Raw genomic sequence first — 22,183 nt, 5'->3', positions numbered from 1 at the left:
TTATGGTATCACGCTCGTTGTTCGTCCGTCTGTCCGTTCACTTTTCCTTGTAAACGCGATAACTTCAGTTTGACTTAACCCTAAAAGGACTGGGCTATTTGAGATGTATTGAGGACTGGGGGGGGGGGGCATGATGGCCCCCTTCTGATCTCGGCTGCTGTTCGCGCAATCGCGCCCAAATTTGGCATGCATACTCTTTACTACATAAACTACAAGCTAGTATAAAAAAAAATTCTGAAAATAATTATTTTTTAATTATTATGAATAAAATATGCAAATTTATTCATGAAAAACATCATTTGCATATTTAACACCCTATTTCACTTCAAATTTTCTTTTTTTTTGCAGATGTCACCTTTGTAAACTAATTTAAAGGTTTCCACAAAGAAAAAATGCGAAAGCCAATTTTTTCCTTATGTATTTCTTTGTTTCTAGAACTTCTTATGTATTTCTTTGTTTTTTCATCTTTTGTTTTTCATTGTTCTTTTCAATGGAAATTATTACAGAGCATTTAACAACTAAATTAAACCCTAAATTAATTAAGCAGACGAATTAGAACAAAAAATAATCACCTTTTTATGAATTTCATCTCCCATAGACTTTGTACACAAAGTATAAGATGAGCCATTTTCGGCATGACATTGCCTCATAAAAAGTCATGTGACGTTGCGATGGTATACCCGTATGTCACAAATTTGGTCTCAAAAGTTGCACGAGACTTCACTGAAAAAAGTCATAAAATTTTGCTGCACTATCTTTTTGCATTTCAGAAATTTCGCGCGAAGCGTCCTTTTAGGGTTAACCTAGGCTCGTATAATTTGGTGTTTATGATACTAGCATGGATCCCTGGAAGCCTATTGATATTGAGGTCAAAAGATCAAAGGTCAAGGTCACAATGACATGTTTTCATCTTACCCTTCTGAAGTCCTTGTTAACGTGAGAACTTTAGTTTAACTTAACCTGTAGGCTCATATAATTTGGTGTGTATGATACTAGCATAGATCTCAGGAATTCTATTGATTTTGAGGTCAGACAGTCAAGCCGCAGTGAAGTGAAGACAGTGAAGCCGCCACCTTCCACTTTTCTTGCTTGACCAATAACTCTATTTTCCGCGTTACAGGCGGCGTATCATGTGCTCGCCTTAGCGACACTCTTGTTTCAATTTTTTTTTCAGGAAAAATGAATCAGTCTGACTGGGTCGTTGGTGATGTTTACAACCTTCTGCAATTAATGGGCTGCATAAGGACAGACAGGATCATGATGCAGAGTGTCGCTCAGTAAGTCCTTTTTGCAAAAAATGCCCATCTTTGCTTGAAAAAAAATACCAGTTGTGGTAACGATTTCAAAATGAGCTCGTACAGAACCACCCAAGCGTCCATTTGCATATAAAAGATAAGTGAAGAAATTGTGTAATTGCTGATAAATTAGCAAAATAAGCATAGGATGTGAGCCAAATGGCAGGTATATTTCTAAGCAATAGTGATACAATGTCCCACATGTGCTTTCTGTGTTGACGATCTACAGTGTGATCTTTGTTCAGCTTAGATTTCACGATTCATGGTATAATGACAATCTTGGTTTCACAGACTTTCATATGTTGGACACTGCATCATCATGGTAATGGCATAGGCGGGCTATTGATCTATTTCAGTGATATTTCTAGTTTATCTTCAATATGCAACTTCTAGTATAAAAGTTTGCATTCCAGTATGTTTGCACGCCCTGTAAGATACGTCGAACGTTTATGAGTATTTTAACAAAGTGGGAATGTAGTTTCTCAAACCTTAATTTATTTTTCACAAATAATAAACTTTGAAGTGAACTGTTGTTAAACAGCAAAGATTTCCATTAATGGAGATCTTATTTCAGTGTTTGTTAATGGGACGTAGTAATTTAGGAACTGTTCAAACAACCAGAACTTGCATTGACCAGTCATCCATAGCTTACAATTGAAACACATATCACCACATATCCCTTGCAAGGTGTCTAGTTTTGGCCTCAAGAGATAAGTAATTTTAAAATTGAAATTTGAATCTCAGAAAGTTTTGTGATCTGAAAAACTTTGGAGGTTTATGGCGCAGCCCCTGATAAAATGTTGATGTTGTTTGTCTTGTATTTCAGGCAGCGATGTGAGTTGGTCATCTTATCTTGCTATGTTTGAGCTCTAGTAGCTATACGAAGGGGTTACTGTTCTGTAGTTGCTCATCTATTCAATGTAGCCTTGAGGCTTATCAGGGAAGGTAGATTTAGGTCAGGCCTTCCTATCTCAGATCTTTAGTCATTTGTTACTTCATGAAGCGCTTTATGATACAGTACCCAAACTTCTGTTGTTTGTCTAATTGTATTTCAGGCAGCGATGTGAGTTGGTAATCTTATCTTGCTATGTTGGAGCTCTAGTAGCTATACGAAGGGGATACCGTTCTATAGTTACTCATCTATTCAATGTAGCATTGAGGCTTATCAGGGAAGGTGGGTTTGGGTCAGACCTCCCTCTCTCAGACCCTCTTATTCAGACTGAACTAGAAGCATGGAATGCTGTATCTGGGACTAACGTAAGGTAGGAATAACTCACCATTGTTAGTTTTTTTTAATAATTTTTTTTTCATTATTTTCCTTTTTTTAGGGACAGAGAGAGGTACATGAAGCATATGACATATATTCTGACAAACACTTTAAAACTTGAAATCTGTTGATTTTGTCTCACCTGCATAGCAGAGTGAGACTATAGGCGCCGCTTTTCCGACGGCGACGGCGGCGGCGGCGTCAACACCAAATCTTAACCAAAGGTTAAGTTTTTTAAATGACAGCATAACTTAGAAAGTATATGGACCTAGTTCATGAAACTTACCCATAAGGTTAATCAAGTATAACTGAACATCCTGCCTGAGTTTCATGTCACATGACCAAGGTCAAAGGTCATTTAGGGTCAATGAACTTAGACCATGTTGGGGGAATCAACATCAAAATCTTAACCTAAGGTTAAGTTTTTGAAATGTCATCATAACTTAGAAAATATATGGACCTAGTTCATGAAACTTATACATAAGGTTAATCAAGTATCACTGAACATCCTGCATGAGTTTCAAGTCACATGACCAAGGTCAAAGGTCATTTAGGGTCAATGAACTTTGGCCAAATTGGGGGTATCTGTTGAATTACCATCATAACTTTGAAAGTTTATGGATCTGATTCATGAAACTTGGACATAATAGTAATCAAGTATTACTGAACATCCTGTGCAAGTTTCAGGTCACATGATCAAGGTCAAAGGTCATTTAGGGTCAATGAACTTTGGCCAAATTGGGGTATTTGTTGAATTACAGCCATAAATTTGAAAGTGTGTTGGTCTAGTTCATAAAACTTGGACATAATAGTAATCAAGTATCACTGAACATCCTGTGCGAGTTTCAGGTCACATGATCAAGGTCAAAGCTCATGTAAGGTCAAAGAACTTTGGCCACGTTGGGGGTATTTGTTGAATTGCCATCATATCTCTATAAGTGTATTGGTCTAGTTCATAAAATGTGGAAATAAGAGTAACCAAGTATCACTGAACATCTTGTGCGAGTTATAGTAGTTTTCAAAATCAGCACTGCTGCTATATTGAATCGCGTGATGCAGGTGAGACGGCCAGAGGCATTCCACTTGTTTTAAAATGAATATGGTAATTCAATTCAAATCAAAAGTTTTGTTTTCACTTATAAAAAGATAAGAGTACAATTTTGTGATACAACATACATTCACAATCCATGAATAAGCTTGATAAAAAAAGAGAAGATATTACGAAAATGAATCGTAAGCCCATGATCCACTATGCCGATTTGGCTATAATTTAGCAAACCTCCAGATCAGGCAAGGTCGGGGATAATGAACCATTTTATGGGGAGCCAGCAAAAAATTATTTGCAGTTTTCCAAAGGAACAGGGATTCATTAGGTCTGCGTGCCACTGTTAGTACGCCAGGAATGACCTTTATTACACTCATCCCACGACTGTGCGCCGTGTTGCTTACGCTTTTCCCGCTTCCCCCACGATTCAAAATGGGTGTATTCTGATCGGGAAGATTGGCATGAAATTTTGAACATCCGATCTGAATAAAATGTCCGCTGTTACCCTGTCTTCACAACATTGTTATTACGCTGCTCCTGATTTCAACCGATTCCTATCCCGCTGTCAATATGGGTTTGAGAATGTGAAAGTTTAATGGCCCCTTTAGGTCCATAAATGCAACATTGCATTATTGGACAAGAATAGAGCTCTTGATGCTAACTCTTTTATAAAATAAAATGTTTATGTTTGACAGAGTACTGTCAGATGAATTTAAAAGCTGCAAACTGTATGTTATCAATAATATTCGCATTATTCAATCTGCATTGGTTTTCATGTTTCTACTTATGGTTCAAATGGAACAGTGTTGATCATGCCAAATGTGCCCCTCCGACTCCACTCCAAGAAGACTTCTACCACAACCTCATACGACGGGGAGAATCTTTGACCTTTGACCTTGAAGCAGGTTATGACTTCGTGACAGGTTCTCATCTCCCAAGTCATTCAGATGTTCACCATTCTCTGCTGACTGGCAAAAGGATACAGGTCAGTAGTAATTAAATATCTGATATTTATTATCAATGAAATTCATGAGGTACATGTAGGTCATTGACCTTTGACATTGAAGCAGGTCATGACTTTGTGACTGGATTGTACCTTCCAATTCATTCAGATGTTCATCATTTTACGCTGACTGGCAAAAGTATACAGGTCAGAGTGAATGAAATGCGATATATATATTGCCAATGAAATTCATGAGGTATGTCCTTGACCTTTGACCTTGAAGAAGGTCATTACTTCGTGACAGGTTTGCATCTCCCAAGTCATCCAGATGAGCACCATTCTCTGTTTACTGGCAAAAGGATACAGGTCAGTATGAATTAAATATCTGATGTGTCATCAGTGTATTGATGAGGTAGGTCATTGACCTTTGACCTTGAAGCAGGCCATGACCTTGTGACAGATTTGCACCTCTCAAGTCATTCTCTGCTGACTGGCAAAAGGATACAGGCCGGTAATGAATGAAATATCTGATCTATTACCAATAAATTGATGGAGGTCATTGACTTTTGACCTTGAATCAGGTCATGTTTTTGTGACAGGGTCTCCCAAATCATTCAGATTTTCATCAATTTCTGTTGACTGTCAAAAGGATACAGAAAGACCTCAACTGTATATATGTAAAGAGATCGCATGACAAAGAATGATATGTTATCCTATCCTGTTAGCTCTAAATTAAAATAACAAATTCAAACATTCTATTTTTTTAGAGAAATGGTAACAAATACATGTAGAAATTTGAAAAAAATCTTTGTAACATTAAAAAAAAAAAATCATTGTAAATATATCCAAAAACAATCTTTGTAAATGTATCCACATTGTGCTGCACTCGACCCAGGTGAGGTGAATGGGTAACCTGTAGGATTTATTCCTTGAACGCTTTAGCGCCTATTAATATGACAGCTTAGCTACAGCCGGGGTAATAATATGATACCATGTATCAATGCGCAGTATGCTCAAAGTAACTGCGCTAGAAAATGGACATATTATCATTATTTCAAAAATCAAGATTTTAATGATTGGATTCTCTGAAAATGGTTACTACATGTAAACAAGATTTAACAATGTGTATTTTAACACTTGTTTCTCCCTTTATGCAGGGCCCTACATTCTTCCTGGATGACGGCAAGTCTGTGATATCACTGAACAGCGCCCTCATGTGGGCTAAAGTGTGCATGTTCTCACCTGTAGGATCAGGGAGGCCCATCAATCCTTTCTAATGATAAAAATAGATTCAATCTTCAGCACAGTTTTCTCTTTCCAAGGATGATGAACAGCTGAGGGGTCAAAGGTCAGATATTTTACAGGACAGTGCACTCATCTGCAGGTCAGATGTCAATATTTTGCAGGACAGTACACTCAACTGCAGGTCAGAGGTCCAATTTTACAGGACAGTACACTCAACTGCAGGTCAGAGGTCAAACTTTTAAAGGACAGTACACTCAAGTGCAGGTCGGAGGTCAAATTTTTACAGGACAGTACACTCAACTGCAGGTCAGAGGTCAAATTTTGCAGTACAGGATCATACATGTAGGTCAAAATTTTGCAGGACAGTTCACTCACATTGGATCATGTACATGTAAATGTATATGAGCAGTCAGTTCAAATTATTGCAAGATAGTTCACTCATCTTTGGTAATATGGAGAACACTTGCTGGTGGGCAAAATCTTGTCGAAAAATAATAAGAAGAATTGTCTTGAAAACCAACATTAATTTTTCATGCAAGAATGATTCATATCAATGAAAATCTTGCTGAAGATCTTGTTGAAAATATTAATATACATTGTCTTGAAAACTACCTTCACTGTCTTGTGCAAGAATGATTCATATTGTTGAAAATCTTGTAGAAAATAACAATATAATGTATCTTGAAAACTGCCTTTGATTTATTGTGCAAGAAGTGATTCATAACCATTGAGCAGGGTACAAAATTTGTCATATCTTTTCAACGCACATTCAAGAGAGATACTGTATTTATGGCTAATTATGGATAATTCACAATCTCGTTTCTGCCATGTACATGTACATGTAGTTTGTTGATATTGTTGTCATATCCTGACATTATCTTTGGTCAATATAGTCTATATGAGGGCAATACCTCACTTGACACCTGTATGAACAAATCAATTATATATATATATTTTTTTAATTATCCTAATTCACTGAATTTGTAGTATTGCCGACACTATTTTCATAATGATTATATTTCAATGAAATGTATTGATTTAGATTTTGTTGCAAATGTGAAAATGACAAGAGGCATAAATTTTACTGTGCAGTGTCAAGAACCCATCGAGATTTGTCTTTTTTTCTTGTTGGTGTAGTTCAACTTGCTTTGAACAAATTTCAAAAGAAGACATATTTTTAGAGTCCGTCCAAAGAAACTTATTTTTCAATTGAGGGGAGAGTGTTGTATTTCACTTTTGTTGTATTTCTCTTTTGTTGTATTTTGTTGTATTTCTCTTTTGAATTATATATTCAGCTTTTTAAATATTTTAAAGTGAATAAGTGCTCTACCACTTTATAATTTCATTTCTAAAAATCAAGAAAGAATTGCATGACAATGCAAGTTTGACATTTCAATGTGTGTATGATTTTAAATATCTGTAATAAAAAAAAAATCTTTATTTTAGCCACATGCCTGTAAAGTTTGACTAACTCAACTCAATAAGTACATGTTTGTTGCATGCATGTTTCATTAATACCATAAAATAATGATAATAAATAATAATTGCTGCTTTTTATTAAGTGCTAATTACATAGAAATAGTAACAATCAAATAATAAGTTGTAATTAAGATTGATTACACAGGGATATTTTCATGTGAAACATGCATTGAGAATCCAACACAGAAAGAGTCTGGTTTTCAATTTTACTTTTTTTAAGTGTCTTCTGTATTATGTGGACAGTTTTGTTGTAGTTGAGGTGTTGTGGGTCATTCAGTCAATAAATCTCTACAAGGTCTGGGGTTCAAATACCACCGCAGCACTTGCATTCTTTGGTGAGCCTTTTATTTACATTTGCCACTCTTCACCCAGGGTGCGCCTGGTAGGAAGGAACTCCTTGAGCATCCAACCAGGGGAGCTGTGCTTAAAGTCCACCCCAACAAAAAGTTCACTTGAATAAAAAGAAAAATCCAACTAGCATAACTCTCAAAATTTCATCTAAATCGGATGTAAAATAAGAAAGTTATGACATTTTTAAGTTTCGTAAAATTTAACAAAACAGTTATACATGTATGAACAACTCAGTGACATGCAAATGAGGGGACTGATGACATCACTCACCATTTCTTTTGTATTTTATTATATGAAATATGAAATATTCCAATTTTCTCCCTGTTGTTTTATGAAACAAAGTTTTATTCCTCCCTGAACATGAACATGTGGTATTACCATTGTTTTATCCATTTTATGGTTCAGTCGAGTTGGTCCTTAATGTCAAATCTGTAAAAATTGAAATATTGTATAATTAAAACAATAAAAAGCAAAGGAAATAGTGAGTGAGTGACATCATCGAATCTCTCATTTGCATGTCACTGAGTTGAGCATATCTGTTTTGTGAAAAATAAGCGAAACTTTAAATTGTCATAACTTTCATATTTTATGTCCGATTTTGATGAAATTTTCAGTCTACTTTGTTTGATTTTTCTCTATTTATTAAAATTAACTTTTTTCTGGGGTGAACTTGACCTTTAAGAAACATAAACGGAAACATAAACTTTATAGAAACCATAAACTTAAAAATATAAAGCACTACATGAATGTCGCATATTGTTATTATTAGTAGTAGAGTGTTGGTAGTTCTTGTTTATTTTTCTTGGAAGTTTTTTTAGTTAAAGGGGTATTGTTGTCCCAGCTCAATTGAGCCCCCAGGTCTTTATTGACTCATTGTTTATACTTTTTAAGCACATTCTTTTGGTATTCACATGCGTGTCAGTATGAAGGTCAACAAACTTTTCAGAGAATCATATGAGAAGTACATATCCAATTTGATCAAGAAAACATCTAAAGTGAGAATGATTGCAAAGTATTTTTTGGATGAATATTGACATCTGTTTTGTTTGTCCTGTTGTCTTTACAAAACAATATTTTCTTTGTTTCTTTTTTTTGTGTGGGCATGGGGATGATGTATGCAGACCTGCCAACCAGTACGTTATAGGCATATTTAGTACATTTTTGCAACCAAAATATGGCAGTACGTTTTTTCTTTAAAATTTTTAAAAAAAAAATACTAAATCGTAATTTATTGAGAAAAATCATCTCCATATGTCTATTTCATAAAACGTACACAAATATGGTTATTAGATAAATGTAATTTCAGTTTACTTTTTTTTCAATCATTTTGTTAAAACCAGGGTGAAGATATACACATGTTTCAATGTTTTTTTTTTCATCTGCAAGAGCAGTGTGCATTTTAGCTTGCATGCAGCTTGAGCGCCGCAATGAGCAAGTGTGCCAAGCATTTTATTATGAAATACACTTTTTTGGGGGAAAATACAATTTTTTTTCTTTCTCAAAATACAGTTTTTCATTCCCAGAGGTTGGCAGGTCTGTGTATGTCTCCTTGTACAAAAATTCATGTGAACTTGAATGTATTTATTAGCATTGAAATGAATAGACCTAGCAAACACATTGAAATACATGGCACCACCTAATCTAAAGCACCTTGAAATTATATGCTGAATGTAAAAATGGATGTAAATAATTGTATATTTAATTTTTCTTTTTTTATATGATTGTGTAAAAAGTTTAAGTAGCTGATTGTGTATAGAGAAGAGAAAGGCTATTGAGATATATTGATATATTTTTCTTGTATTCTATTCTATGTTAGCATGCATTTGATGCAGTGCAGGCGGGTGCCAAAGCATGAATCTTAATTGATTTGTATTCAGGAAATATGTGTACTGTCTGGTGAATACATGTACATATGGGTATGGTATGATTTATGAAATACAGCTCAAAATCAACACTGACAAGGTACTTGCAGGTTTCTTACAGAAGTGGATTTTGTATTTTGAATCCATGTGGGAATATTCCTTAAAAGAAGAAATGTACATCTACATGTATGTATGGATGTACTAGCTTGTTTATGTGTGACAAGACAATAATTTACAATTGCCAGTCTTCATACAGGTGGTTTAATGGGTCTCTGGATGGTGTTTCTCGGAAAGTTGTTCGTAAGTTACGCATTTGTGGCACGACCGGTGACGTTTTCTGCATGTGCTAGATGATCTACCCAGGACTCTCATTGTAACACACTGGGTGTGAATTTCTAATGAACCTAAAAGTTTGGACAAATAAACTTTTCATTTCAGATGATCGCCGATAACAACAATAATTTCGATCTTCAAGGATCAGATCTCACATTTTTTTAGGATGATAAGAATCTGTTTTAGCTCCAAGGCAAGAACATGTTTCAGTCATTCGTTCATAAAGTCTTCATAACTTACGAACAGCTTATTGTCTGTGGTTTGCTGTCTAGATTTTACTTCAGAGATATAAAGATGACTTGAACATACAATTGCCAGTTGTACCCTGGAAAGGTTTATGATACTAATCACTTGTTTTATTATCAAAGAAAAAGCAAAGCAAAATAGCCTCTGCTGGCTGTTAAGATATTAATTCTGATACACTCTTTAAAATATAACTGGGGCTCGTAACACAAAGCTTAGCAATCATCGGAGAACATTTTGTTAACAATTGATTGCATTGACTACAATGTACAATTAATAATCGGTAACCTCTCTGTTACGGGACCCCGGTTATTACATCTGTGTGGTTTGCTTTAGTATCAGTATGGTGTAATATTCAAAGTAGATTATTAGAAGCAACTCTTTCCTGAAAGTCGGGGAACTGTTCAATTAAACGTGTCATAATAGCAAACTTAAGATAACTGTTAATTGGCTACTGAAATCATGGTGTTAGATAAAGTTGATACTTACATGTAGGCTTTTGTCAAGAATTTTGTAATTCTTTTATTGTATCAAAATTTTATGAAGTGAAACTATGGGAAAGTATTCTCAGATCCTTTTTATCTTAGATTTTTTAAAACATGTTATCTATTGAAAGAAATTGGTGTTCTGAGACAACTTTACATCTCCGATAAAATGATGTGTCTTGCGTATCTCTATGATATACGCAGCAGAGCAGTGTCTGCTCATTCATATTCGCAGTTGATGTGCTTGCACAATATTTGCCAAGTGTAGACGATCTTTAATAAAAGAAAGAGGTGCAGGCTATTTCATATCTGCGACGTCCATCTTAGCAATATATTTGGTAAATTAGCTCAAAATATTGACATTAGAATGAAGGAAAATCAATAAAATGCAATAATCATTCGCACTAATATGTAGAATAGTAAAATATTTTTTAAATTTCTCGACTAACAATGTCGTCCTTGAGATAATGCATGGAAATAAGACATCTACACTGTAGGAGTATTATTTTGTGAAATAATTTCTAGTTAAGATATTTCAGTATCCTAGTGCAAGAACATTTGGATGAAATAACACTCTTACTCTTTTGCTCCAGCACTTGACGGCAAAGAATTTCAGAAGAGTGTGCTGTAAAAAAAATTATCATTGGGCATTGATTCGGTAATGGGCGTACCTTAGGGAAGATAAAATGGTTCTCAGAATACAGATTTGGAAATGGTGTTTATTTCACTGATTTTAACGGAGATAAAATGTATTATATCTGACATAAAATGGCTCTCAGAAAATTACCCCTGAGTTTCTTTTTTTTTTTTTCAGGCGAAAATGTTTTCGCTGAAGCACAATAACAAGAAATTGGTTCAAAGAAATCATCTGCCTTTGGAAACCACTTAATTTTTTTTTTATTGATACATGTTTGTTTTACATTATTTCAATACCAAACCTAAACATGTTTCCATTTTATTTCTGGTTGATTTGTTACAAAGGTTGAATAATTACATGATTTTGAAGATTCTTAAATCTGAAAGCTGAATATATCTGAAATTCTTTGGCATTTTGCCATGTATGTGTGTGTACCAATGGCATAATATCACAAATTGGACAATGCTTTATGTTTTTCTTAATCTATGTGCATATATTTACTTGTTACATTTTGAAGTAATTTCATTAAAGAAATAAATCAATACAAACACTTAAACAATATTTTTGTGACTAAACTTTGTTCTATCCCTTCTTCTACTTTGTGTGCGTTGAGTGTGGCGCCAAAGCTTAAGCAAAAGGGCCACCCCCGAAAAATGTGCCTACATGTATTCACAACATTCTTCGAAGCTCATGAGAAGGATGTTAAACATTGTAGGAATCTTATTTTTCACTCGTATGACACTTTATTTTTTATTGAAAGAATCTGTGGGACTCTGAATGAAAAGGTAAAATTTGGGGCCTTTTTGTGTGTAATCTTGGATTAGGGATCTTACACCACAATCTTTTTGCAGAGCTGTTGAAACTTCTCAGTCAGTCAGCAAGCCCTGAAAAAGTAACTTCTTTTATCCAAGTGATATTCGTGACTACATGTAGAGGGTTTTTGCATAGTTAATGAGCTTGGTGCGAACCAAAACACCTCCTTTTATTTGGCCATTGCTGCTCTAAATATTGACCAAATTTCATGTTTTTGGTATCTTTGTAAAGAAGAAGAATCATTCTTTCAGGTCATGTGTTTGGATTTTTAAAAGGATGTTGTAATATAGGAAAAACTTTTGATCTAAAACATGAAACAAAATAATTTTTTTCATGCAACAAAAGTTGTTGTTTTCACACTTAATTTCTGTTTGAGCACAAATGATTCTTAGATCATGATAAAGCTGAAGATCTAAGCTTTAATATGATATAATTTTTATAAGAAGATGTATTTTAGATGGGTCAGCAGCCAGCTTTCATAGGCCAAGTACAGTTAGCAGCTCAAAAACAAGAATACTGCGCTCTGATTGGTCATAGAGACCACAAACCCACGCAAATTCCAGTGTTCCCCACACTGGGCCTCTGCAAGGTCACACTCACCATGTGGTAATCTCTTCAAATTACCCGCCCCAGTTGTTCTTAAAACATTCAGCCAATCAGAACTCTGGATTTTATGTTACTCAGAAATTTCAGAAATCTTGTCTTGCATCTTGATGGAAAAAGCTGCCTGGTGACCCATCTAAAAGATGCCACATTACAAGAGTGACATTGTAAGAAAGTATAGAGTTTGAGCTTTCTGATGATATAAATAATGTTGGTGCCTAAAGGCCACCGCACACCTTACGACTGCTCGCGATCCGATTTTGGAACAAATCGCAATTTGCTCATTTTCTGAAAATGTTAATGGAATATATTATTTTATTTGAGCTGAATATTAATTGAAAGAATATTAATATAACCATTTTGAAAGATTGCAAGCCTTATTTTTTAGTAAAGGCCAAATTTGTTTCAAATCGTAGCCAATCGTACGATTGCTATAACGTCATTACGACTAGATATTAAATTCGCTTTTATTCTAAGGATGATAGCATAGTCACATATTTGAACATAGGTATTCGTACGATGATTTCGAACATTACACAGTAAGATATTCCAAGTCTCAATATTAGCATCATATTCTACTACATTTTATTCTGAAATGAATTCCATGAAATTTGCTCCAGCGACAATTGCTCCACTGTAAATTTTACACTCATGGATTGACCAACTTCAACCCTGTATTTAGCAGTATACCCTAATCTTAAAGTTTGCCTTAAACCTAAACATGAAACCTTATTGCAACGATAACTCTAACCCTTAGAGGAAATAAAGCTCTGGGGCGGTATTCTGAGGTCATTTTATCTTTAAAATATTTTATTTTATCTCTTAAAATTAAATTGGTATTCTGAGATGACATATCTCTCAGATAAAAATTCAAAATTTTATCTTGCGTATCTATGATGATACGCAACAGAGCAGTGGCTGCGTAGACATACCCATCGCGTATCTGGCCATTGCAACGCGGTGATGTGCTTGCGCCAAAGTTACTTTGAAGAAAAAATAAAATAAACTTAAAAGAGGGTAAGGGCTATTTTATCTCTGCGACGTTGATTTCATCAATATTTCTAGGTGAATTAACTCCAAATGTTGGCATGAAAATTAAGAAAAATGATATATTCATTGAGAACAACACCTTAAATGTATTCCTGTACAATCAGGAAGCATTACATAAGAATTTTCTTGACTAATATTGTCTTTGAAATGATGCTTGAAAAGATGTGATATATACTTCGAAAAAAAGATGAGAGTATTGCCATTTTTGTTAAAAAGAAATCTCTGTAAAGACGCGCAGGCATATAGTGCAAGCGTATTGAAGTCAATAAACTGACGCAATCTCACTCCTTCGCCACACCTAGCGGAATGGATTTCCATTGGTTGAGTGATATGACAGAGCTATAAAAGTGCGTTTATAATTGGATATTGATTAAAAAATAGGTTGATTAAAAAATAGGTGTGTCTTACAGTGATAAAATTGTTCTCAGAATACCAATTCGGAGAGATTTTAAGGGTATTTTATCTCACTGATTTTAACGGAGATAAAATATTTTATTTTATCCGAGATAAAATGGATCTCAGAATACCACCCCTGAGCAATTGTCGCCGGAGCAAATGTGGTGTCACAACACCTCTTTTTCTGGATTTGGCTTTCAGCTTAATTATATTCATGTAATCTAACATGAAGATTTCTGTACTGTAAAAAACACATTTTATTGAACTTATTTGTACAGACAAATACAATTTATTATTATCATGCATGCTTTCTTGAAAGGCAATGTTAACATATTATACAAACACAAGGTCATCTCTTGAATTAGTTCATTTCCTGAAATACATTTCAATACACATTAGAAGCTATTGTTGCATAACATGTATATAAAGGCGATGTCAAAGAAATACTGTATAACTTTACACTACGTATAGATAAACCCTCAGCCACATTATTAATTCTATAAATTCCAATTTTAGTTCTTTTTCAAAATTATAGTAATGAATTATTGTTAATGTCAGTATCATCTACATCAATAATACAGATATAAACTACATGTTGCAATAATATCAATGGCAGTTTTCAGTGCTCAAGACCACAACTGCCAAAGGAATATCAATTTAATTGTACCTTATCATCTGTTGACTTTATTCTTTCTTATATTACATTTGGATACATTTAAGAAGCTGCATATTATGCTGTTCCTTCAAAAAATCAAATATTTTTGCAATTAAGAAGCAGTGGATGCTGAATTTTAGCTGAAATTCACATTGATATTGTGTTCTTAGCTGTTTGTTCTTCAAAAGTTAGTATCAATGTAAAGAGAGATTTATTCAACTTCAGTCAATCGCATTTTGATGGGGCAAAAAAGTAATTAAGTTGCATAATCAAGATAACATTTAGTAAATCTAAATGGGAATCCAACCTTGAAAAGGAAATGTATTTGTAAAAGCAGGAAAATGAGAAAGAAGAAGCGATAAAAAAATTGTGGAATTTGAAAGAAATTGCTGTTCAATGATATACAAATAATGAATGTTTATGAGTGCACTATGGACAGAATACTTCATGAGGTGAAAGATGAAACAATCCATTCAACGAGACGTAGCTGAGTTGAATGGACCATTCATTTCATCTTTCACCAAATGAAGTATTCTGTCCATTGCACGAATGAAAAAAACATTCATTATTTGGCTGATATGACACCTAAAAATAGATTCTTTTTCACATGAAATTCATGAATTCTGATGCAAATATATAATAGGATCTATCTAGTTGTGTAATACTGTATCACTGAGACTATATAGATCTCAATTAGTAAGTAATTTGTAGTGACAAGTGGTAGGGACAATATATCAATTTGTTAAGTACTTTATTATCAGAAATCTGTTGATATGGAAAAAGAAACTTCTTTGCAGATAGATGAAAATGTAACATAATTAACAGAAAAAAAAAGAAAAACAGATCTGAGTTAAACTTTTCAAAAAAGATGACATTTTAGTCATTCTGAGTTATGCAGCCACTATGGAGTTGCCCCAACTCTGATAGCAATGACATTTTTGACAGGTTTTAATGAAATAAGTATTAAGAAAATACCAGGTGCCTCAATGAAAGTGAGATAAAAAAATTAGTTCAATCGATAAATATTACTTCGTATATACGTGCATGTGATGTGATCCTAAGCAGGGAATATATATTTCATAGAATAAACATGTAATATTACAAATGGAAGTTTGGTGATGGAATGAATTCACAAAGCATTTGCATACAGCGATCATGTGCGTTACTATAACAACAAGCAATTTAATGAAATAATACATCTACAAGGATATTTACATTAATGTATAAACCATCTACATTACAGTGTCAAACATGTGAGAAATCTCTTATTTGAACCAATTACCTTGGCACCACAAGAACAAATAAGTTAATATGACATTTTCGATGATTCAAGTTGACAAGCACCTACAATCCCACCAAATACCTGTTGGAGTCTGGCCGATCATGCTGTAACACATACACTGCACATGGGCGCAGAGCTTAGCGCAGGCTACCATGAACTACATGTAGACTGAAAATTTTCTGTCCGTTCCATTAGCTGCAAACTCTACCTGGACAGAAGGATTTCCTGAAAGTTTTTTAATAATGACTAAAATGTCAGCTCTGACATTGAAATCCTTTTTGAACTATATACTTTTTGTATTCAACTTTTTAAACCCAACTTTTTCCCATCTCATTCTGCTACCAAAGCTAACTAAGAGGATTGCATAATCTGAAATGGACGTACATGTATATTAAAAAAAAAAATCGAATACACTTTAGGTGATTTTGTAATTGGACAGCTCAACAGCATTGAAATGTTCTTTTCCACCAAAGCCCAATGTTCAAATGCACTCAACTTTTTTTCCATCTCACTCTGCTACCAAAGCTGAACATACGGATCAGCAAAAAACAAAAACAATAACAGAAAACACTTCACGTGATTTTGTGATTGGACGGCTCCAAGGCATTGAAATGTTCTTTAATAAGCCCCATGTGCCATTATGATTTTCCAGAGATTGGAGGGAGGACGTTGCTTGGAGACATGCTGGTGGGTCGGATCACCTGTTGTGTCACATGATCAAGTTGACTGACCTTGATTTCCTTGAAGTGAACGCTGGGTGATGAGGCGGTTTGCACGGGGGTAGGATTAGTGTCTGGAAGATAAAATAAAAAACCCAAAACAAATTAATTCAACGATGACAACATACATCATAGTAACCTCTCATGATACTTCTTTTGAAAGATTTACAAAACAGTTGAAAACTCGCCTTTATCCAACAAATATGCAGACTTTAAGTATTGTTAATTTGAAGATTATATACAGCATCTCCAAATGGTTTTTAGTATTGCTATTATCATGATATTCAATGGGTGATTTCAAGTTCAGTGTTGACCTTTTGGTGTTGGTGCTAGGTCAATTTTAACACGAGTACAACACCAAACATAAAATTAAGATGGTCCTGAAAAGCCACTCACTAGTTTTTGAGATGTCAATAGTGTGATCTGGATCAGTTTCATAAACTCAGAATAGGTTTTGGAGCTAGGGTAAGCAATCCAAATTCCAACACCAACGCCGGACTGAAATCACCCAATGTTAATGAGATATAACTGATAAAAGTAAAATACCCCAAAAGAATATCAGGTAATCTCTAAAACCAACATTCCTAAATACAAACTACATGTATATTATTGATTACTTTAGCAAATCGAAACAGAAAATCAAATCAATTTTTTTCCTGCTAGCCTGCTTGCGAGTACCAACAAAATATCACTTCAAAATAGATATATGAAGCAGCAGAAAGAAATGAGGAGAAAATTAGTCACTTTGAAATGGCAAGGGTTTTTTATGCTTCTTCCAATGTCTTGAAGTTCTTTCTTTCTTTTTTCAATTCAAGTTTTTGGTGGACTTGACCGATACAAGTCTAAACCTAACTTACTTTCTTTGATTAGGTATTCCCGCTGTGGACTGTTCTTGGCCTGGGTGGAATGAGGTGTTTGGGGGACGGGTCTTCTCACACACTTCTGTCCAATAGTAGGTTTGATGTTGAATCGTGCAGGATCTTCTAAGCGATCTTCTTGCCGATGCTGACTGTGACGCGTAATAATATCCTGAGCCTGGTCGTAAACGTATACTAATAATGTTAATATATAGCATATATATACTTGACTATTCAATGTTACACAATATATTACCCTGGGTTATGTGAAAGAGTATGAAATATAGACCAAAATTTATATTTTTACTACAGGGTATTTATTCTTTACCTGAAAAATAATTTCATAAAGAGTAAAAAATGTACAAGCAATTTTTCTCTGAAATATAGCCAAAAACACTTTTGAAATAAAAGAAATAGGATGAAAATAGGAAAAATATTTTTTTTAGTATTTGATTTGGAACGAGTAAATTAAAGACATTTGACAAAATGCATATTGTTTTTTGTTTTGCAAAATATACATATACTCATTCAAAATATATAGAAAATTTATGTTGTTATAATAATTTTTTCAAGAAAGTCAAAAAGGGGCCTAAGCTTTCGATCCTAGCAGAATCTTCGTCGGAGGCAAAGATGTACATGTATCTTCCACTTAAATTCTTTATAGTTTCCAATATATGCTCTCAGTAATGTTTCTTTTTCTATTACAAAGAATCTTTGAGCACCAATTTAGTGACCGCATTTACCAGAAAGCAAAGATTATATCCTGAATTTTGAGCCCGTTCTATTCTAGGAAAAAAAGGAGGTTTTATATCCCCACCCCCCAAAAAAAAAGTAATTGTATGTCATTTTTTATTGGGATCATGACATAAATTGTCAAGTAAAATTGCAAAACAATCCACTAAAACAATTCTTATTTCATATCATCCTCAGCATCATAGTTTTGAGATACTCATTCAAATAATTAAGCAATAAACTGGAATAGTGACAACACTATATAGGGCATTAATTCATCTAAAAGAAGGCTTTTAAATTCAGGTTCAATGAAAAGAATACCAACCCACTCTGCGCCCCTACCCCGCCCACTCTTGGGTGCGCTAAGTGCATGCCTATACCTTCTGTTGACAGGTGATGATGTTTGGTTCTGTTTCAAACTCCGTGATCTTGAGATTTGTTCTGACTGCCATTGCAGCAGTATTCCTGGCATGTATCGGCAAGGTCTGCTGGTAGTGATGGTCCGTGAAGTCGATGTCACGGTCTAAGGCTAGACGCTTCAACCTGAGAGAGAGATTAGCATGAGGATAACTGATTACTAAATTTTTAATTTATGCAACAAAAAAAAGAGAAAAGATATTGAATTCATTGTCAGAATTGATATTAACAGGATTATAGTCATGCTACAATGCATTTTTTTTATACAATTGATTCCAACAATATTTTTTTTCTGCAAAACTGAGAAGTAGATCTGCAGATATTGCAAAACTTACTTCAGTAAAACCTGTGAATTTTTCCTATCAATATCAAGTAACAGTAAGTCAAATCCAACATTTTTTGCTATTTGAGATGTATTCCGAACATGAATATGTAATAATTATGTAGAAACAAATGGAGCAACATAAAATCCAGTTCAAAGATATTCGATCATAAATTAATCATACACAAATATGAACTAAACTTAAGTAGTTAAAGATACACTATTAATCATTTTAGAAACATGATCACTGAACAAAGTCAAGTGACCCAAAGTCAAAGTCAGCATGGAACCCAAACACCCCCCTTTTAAATTACATCAAATGTCCCTTTTATAAAAGAGAATCATGGCAATACATCTGGCTCATCATTGGTATCTGAACAATAAGGCCAACTTTTAGCTTAGACAGGGGTAATCACCATCACCATCCAGATCATCACAATCATCACCATCACCATTTTCATCATCATGATCATGATCAACATAATCATCATCATCATGATCATTATCATCATCATCTTCATCATCATCATCATCATCAACTTCATGATCATGATCATCATAATCATCAACATCATCCATCATCATGATCATCATCATGATCTTTATCATCATGATCATCATGATCATCATGATCATCATCATCATGATCATCATCACCATCATCATCCATCATGATCATCACGATGATGATCATAATCATCGCCACCATCCAGGATGATCCTCATCCATCACCATCATCATCATCATCATCAATATCATAATCAATTATCATTATCGCCATCATTATCAATCATCATTTTACCATCATCATTGTTATCATTATCATTCTTATGATCACAATTGTAGGATTCTAATCATCATCATCACTAAATCATTATCATCATCATCAGTGGCAACAGCAGCAGTCATGGAACTATTAAATGTATCTTCTTCTTATCCCTTTATTCTTTATCTTATCTTACTTCCGATTTGTAAGCTTTGTATACAGATATTGAACGAGCAACTCGGCAGCATCAGGTCTTGAATGGATAGTCCCATCGATCAACTGATTTGGAATATCAATATTCTTCTTCTTGAAGAAAGTACGCAACAAGGACCAGTTGCCCAATTTGCCCTGAATTCCGCTGCAGTTGTCGTAAGAGTGCATAGTGATGTCCTGGGGGAAGTACCACGAAAATATCTCAGCGACGAGGTAGCCATTTGAAAAATCTCTGTGTCGTGGAAGAGAAAATAATAAGCAAGATTAAATGTAGATCTATTAGTACCACTTTACTAATATCGATCAATTGATGTCTAGAGTCTCGACACCCTATTGAATAGAATTTCTAAAAATCTGTTATTTACAGAATTTAAGATTTGTGAGATTTTTGGCACATTAAAATAAATCTTCAAATCATTAAGTTAACGGGGATTAACGATTAACATCTACTAACATCTCTTGAAATTTCTGTGAAATATTAAAGAAATTTGTGATTAGTCTTAACTTTGTTAGCAATCAAGGTGTGCAGACACTGATCAATTAAAAAAAGTTTTTAAAAAAAATTCCTCCAAAAGCAAAACAGATGGATTTTGCTGGCTCTGACCTCTGTCAGTCACTCAGTCTCAGAGCAGTGACCAGTGTCAGTGACTACAATTGACAATGATGAATGACATCACTTTTAAATTTTTTTTTCAAAGTGTTTAGAATCTAACTTTTGTCTTTTACCTTCTGAAATAGGGCCTAACTTAGTCTATATAAAAATTTCATTGGGTTTTGGAAAATTTGCCTTGTCTTTCTGTTAATGCCCACAATTAATTGAACAAGAAAACCGATTTGTCTGACTTTATGGCTTCTGAAATGAAGATTTTCTTACATATTTCGGAAGGTAAAAACACTGACAAAAGTCAAAACTCAAGAAAACTGATGTCTGATGAGTGATCTGTGATGTCATTCACTGACTCTGTCTGAGTGACTGACTGTCAGACACACTCTCACTCTCAGATCATAACCTAGTTTTGGATAAGTGTCACACTCACTCCTAAGACAGTCTCAGATCTGAAAGTGAAAGTGTCTGAGTCAGCTATACCGTATTTTCCTTTAAAAAAAATCTAGTAGGCCTAACTTAGAATAAGAAATAGTCTCCTACACCTAAATTCTAAAATTACTAAAATTTTAAAAACTCACTTTTTGACGTTTCTGACAGGAGATGTGAGATCCAGACTTTGAATCCATTTCAAAACATCTCTCGGTAGTTTCGTTGCCATTTTGTAAATTTAACAAGTATTAATCTGATTCTAAAACTCAAGAAAGACAGTGAAGAAACAATCCACTCACGACGCGATCCCGACACAAGTGGCATGCATGAGCCGCAGCGCAAGCTGGCCGGCAGGTCAGATCATACACAAGTACCGTACCGGGGCTCTAGCCCACCAGAGTTACCTGCTGCTTCGTTATATCGCCGCGATGGCCGCGGTGCAGTGTTGAGCTTCAATGAATTTGTTGACATGACTACGCTGCCGTCGACTACGGTACGTCGGGGTGGGGATAGGGGGGGGGGGGAGCGGATTAGCTCACTTTTTTTTTGAAGCGCGCCAGCTAGTGTTTGTTGGAAGAGACACTCGGGTTTGGTCGTAACTGCTGGAAGGTAATTTTTCTGACTTTTTATAAGATATTTTCTCTGAATATATGATGTTTCTGTTTTGTAATTTGAATCACGTATATTTAGTGACAATGGAATGACGGACTCCGCTCGCACCAGTCACTTATTTTCAGTCCTTGTCGCGGCATGGGCGCACTAAAGGTGAAGCTAAGTACGGAGACCCATGACACGAATGTGGAGACAATTGGCCATATTGCCTTATGCGATATTTATGCACACAGGTTAAACGGGAAAATCACATTGTTGTGATAGAGTAATTCAAATTGCATACGATTAAATCTGTGAGAAAAGCACATGGAATGAAAGAGGTCATGTTCATATTTTTATTGTGTGATTGTTTCCCGTCCAAAGCTAAGCATAGCCATCTCCTTGTCGTTTTTTCTCCCTTTTTCTTTGTTCCTAAATTTAGTTCATATCTGTTCTCTCTTTCATAATTTTAATTTTAAGTTATAAATAGGGTGTCTGGAGAAAAAAATTATTTTTCTTATTTCAAGAAAATATCACATTTTCTTT

The 22,183-nt window shown here is 34.6% G+C and overlaps 2 protein-coding genes across 3 annotated transcripts in view; one reads left to right on the top strand and one right to left on the bottom strand.

Annotated features, from left to right (window-relative positions):
• LOC129260695 (WD repeat-containing protein 17-like) overlaps positions 1 to 6,999 on the top strand; it is a 38,022-nt gene extending 31,023 nt beyond the window's left edge. Inside the window, exons 20-23 of the mRNA XM_054898648.2 lie at positions 1,175 to 1,277; positions 2,351 to 2,557; positions 4,412 to 4,592; positions 5,708 to 6,999. Of these exons, the coding sequence (XP_054754623.2) occupies positions 1,175 to 1,277; positions 2,351 to 2,557; positions 4,412 to 4,592; positions 5,708 to 5,827 (611 nt within the window). The 3' untranslated portion in view covers positions 5,828 to 6,999. The remainder of the gene's footprint in view (positions 1 to 1,174; positions 1,278 to 2,350; positions 2,558 to 4,411; positions 4,593 to 5,707) is intronic.
• Positions 7,000 to 14,249: 7,250 nt separating this feature from the next.
• LOC129260940 (spermatogenesis-associated protein 4-like) lies at positions 14,250 to 21,627 on the bottom strand. 2 transcript variants are annotated; one of them, XM_054898950.2, is made up of 5 exons: positions 21,196 to 21,627; positions 19,994 to 20,242; positions 18,673 to 18,835; positions 17,561 to 17,738; positions 14,250 to 16,777 (listed from the first exon to the last, which is right to left on the bottom strand). In XM_054898950.2, exons 1-5 carry the CDS (start codon positions 21,273 to 21,275, stop codon positions 16,623 to 16,625), a joined length of 825 nt encoding a protein of 274 aa, XP_054754925.2. In that variant the 5' UTR covers positions 21,276 to 21,627; the 3' UTR covers positions 14,250 to 16,622. The 2 variants fall into 2 exon arrangements, with proteins under 2 accessions (XP_054754925.2, XP_063970534.1); XM_064114464.1 differs by having other exon boundaries at positions 21,346 to 21,551.
• Between the last annotated feature and the right edge of the window lie 556 nt (positions 21,628 to 22,183).

The sequence above is a fragment of the Lytechinus pictus genome, unplaced genomic scaffold (assembly GCF_037042905.1).
Source record: "Lytechinus pictus isolate F3 Inbred unplaced genomic scaffold, Lp3.0 scaffold_19, whole genome shotgun sequence".
In the NCBI taxonomy this organism is placed as follows: Eukaryota; Metazoa; Echinodermata; class Echinoidea; order Temnopleuroida; family Toxopneustidae; genus Lytechinus; species Lytechinus pictus.
Note: the sequence above shows the minus strand (reverse complement) of the source record. Positions and strands in the feature narration are given on the sequence as shown.

Bases quoted from the DNA above. Each gene is read 5' to 3' on its own strand.
- LOC129260940 (XM_054898950.2), bottom strand. From the start codon at position 21,275: ATGGCAACGAAACTACCGAGAGATGTTTTGAAATGGATTCAAAGTCTG. The intron at 20,243-21,195 runs GTGAGTTTTTAA...TCCACGACACAG, and splicing joins CCTGTCAGAAACGTCAAAAA to AGATTTTTCAAATGGCTACC. The intron at 16,778-17,560 runs GTAAGTTAGGTT...TTTATCTTCCAG, and splicing joins GGAATACCTAATCAAAGAAA to ACACTAATCCTACCCCCGTG.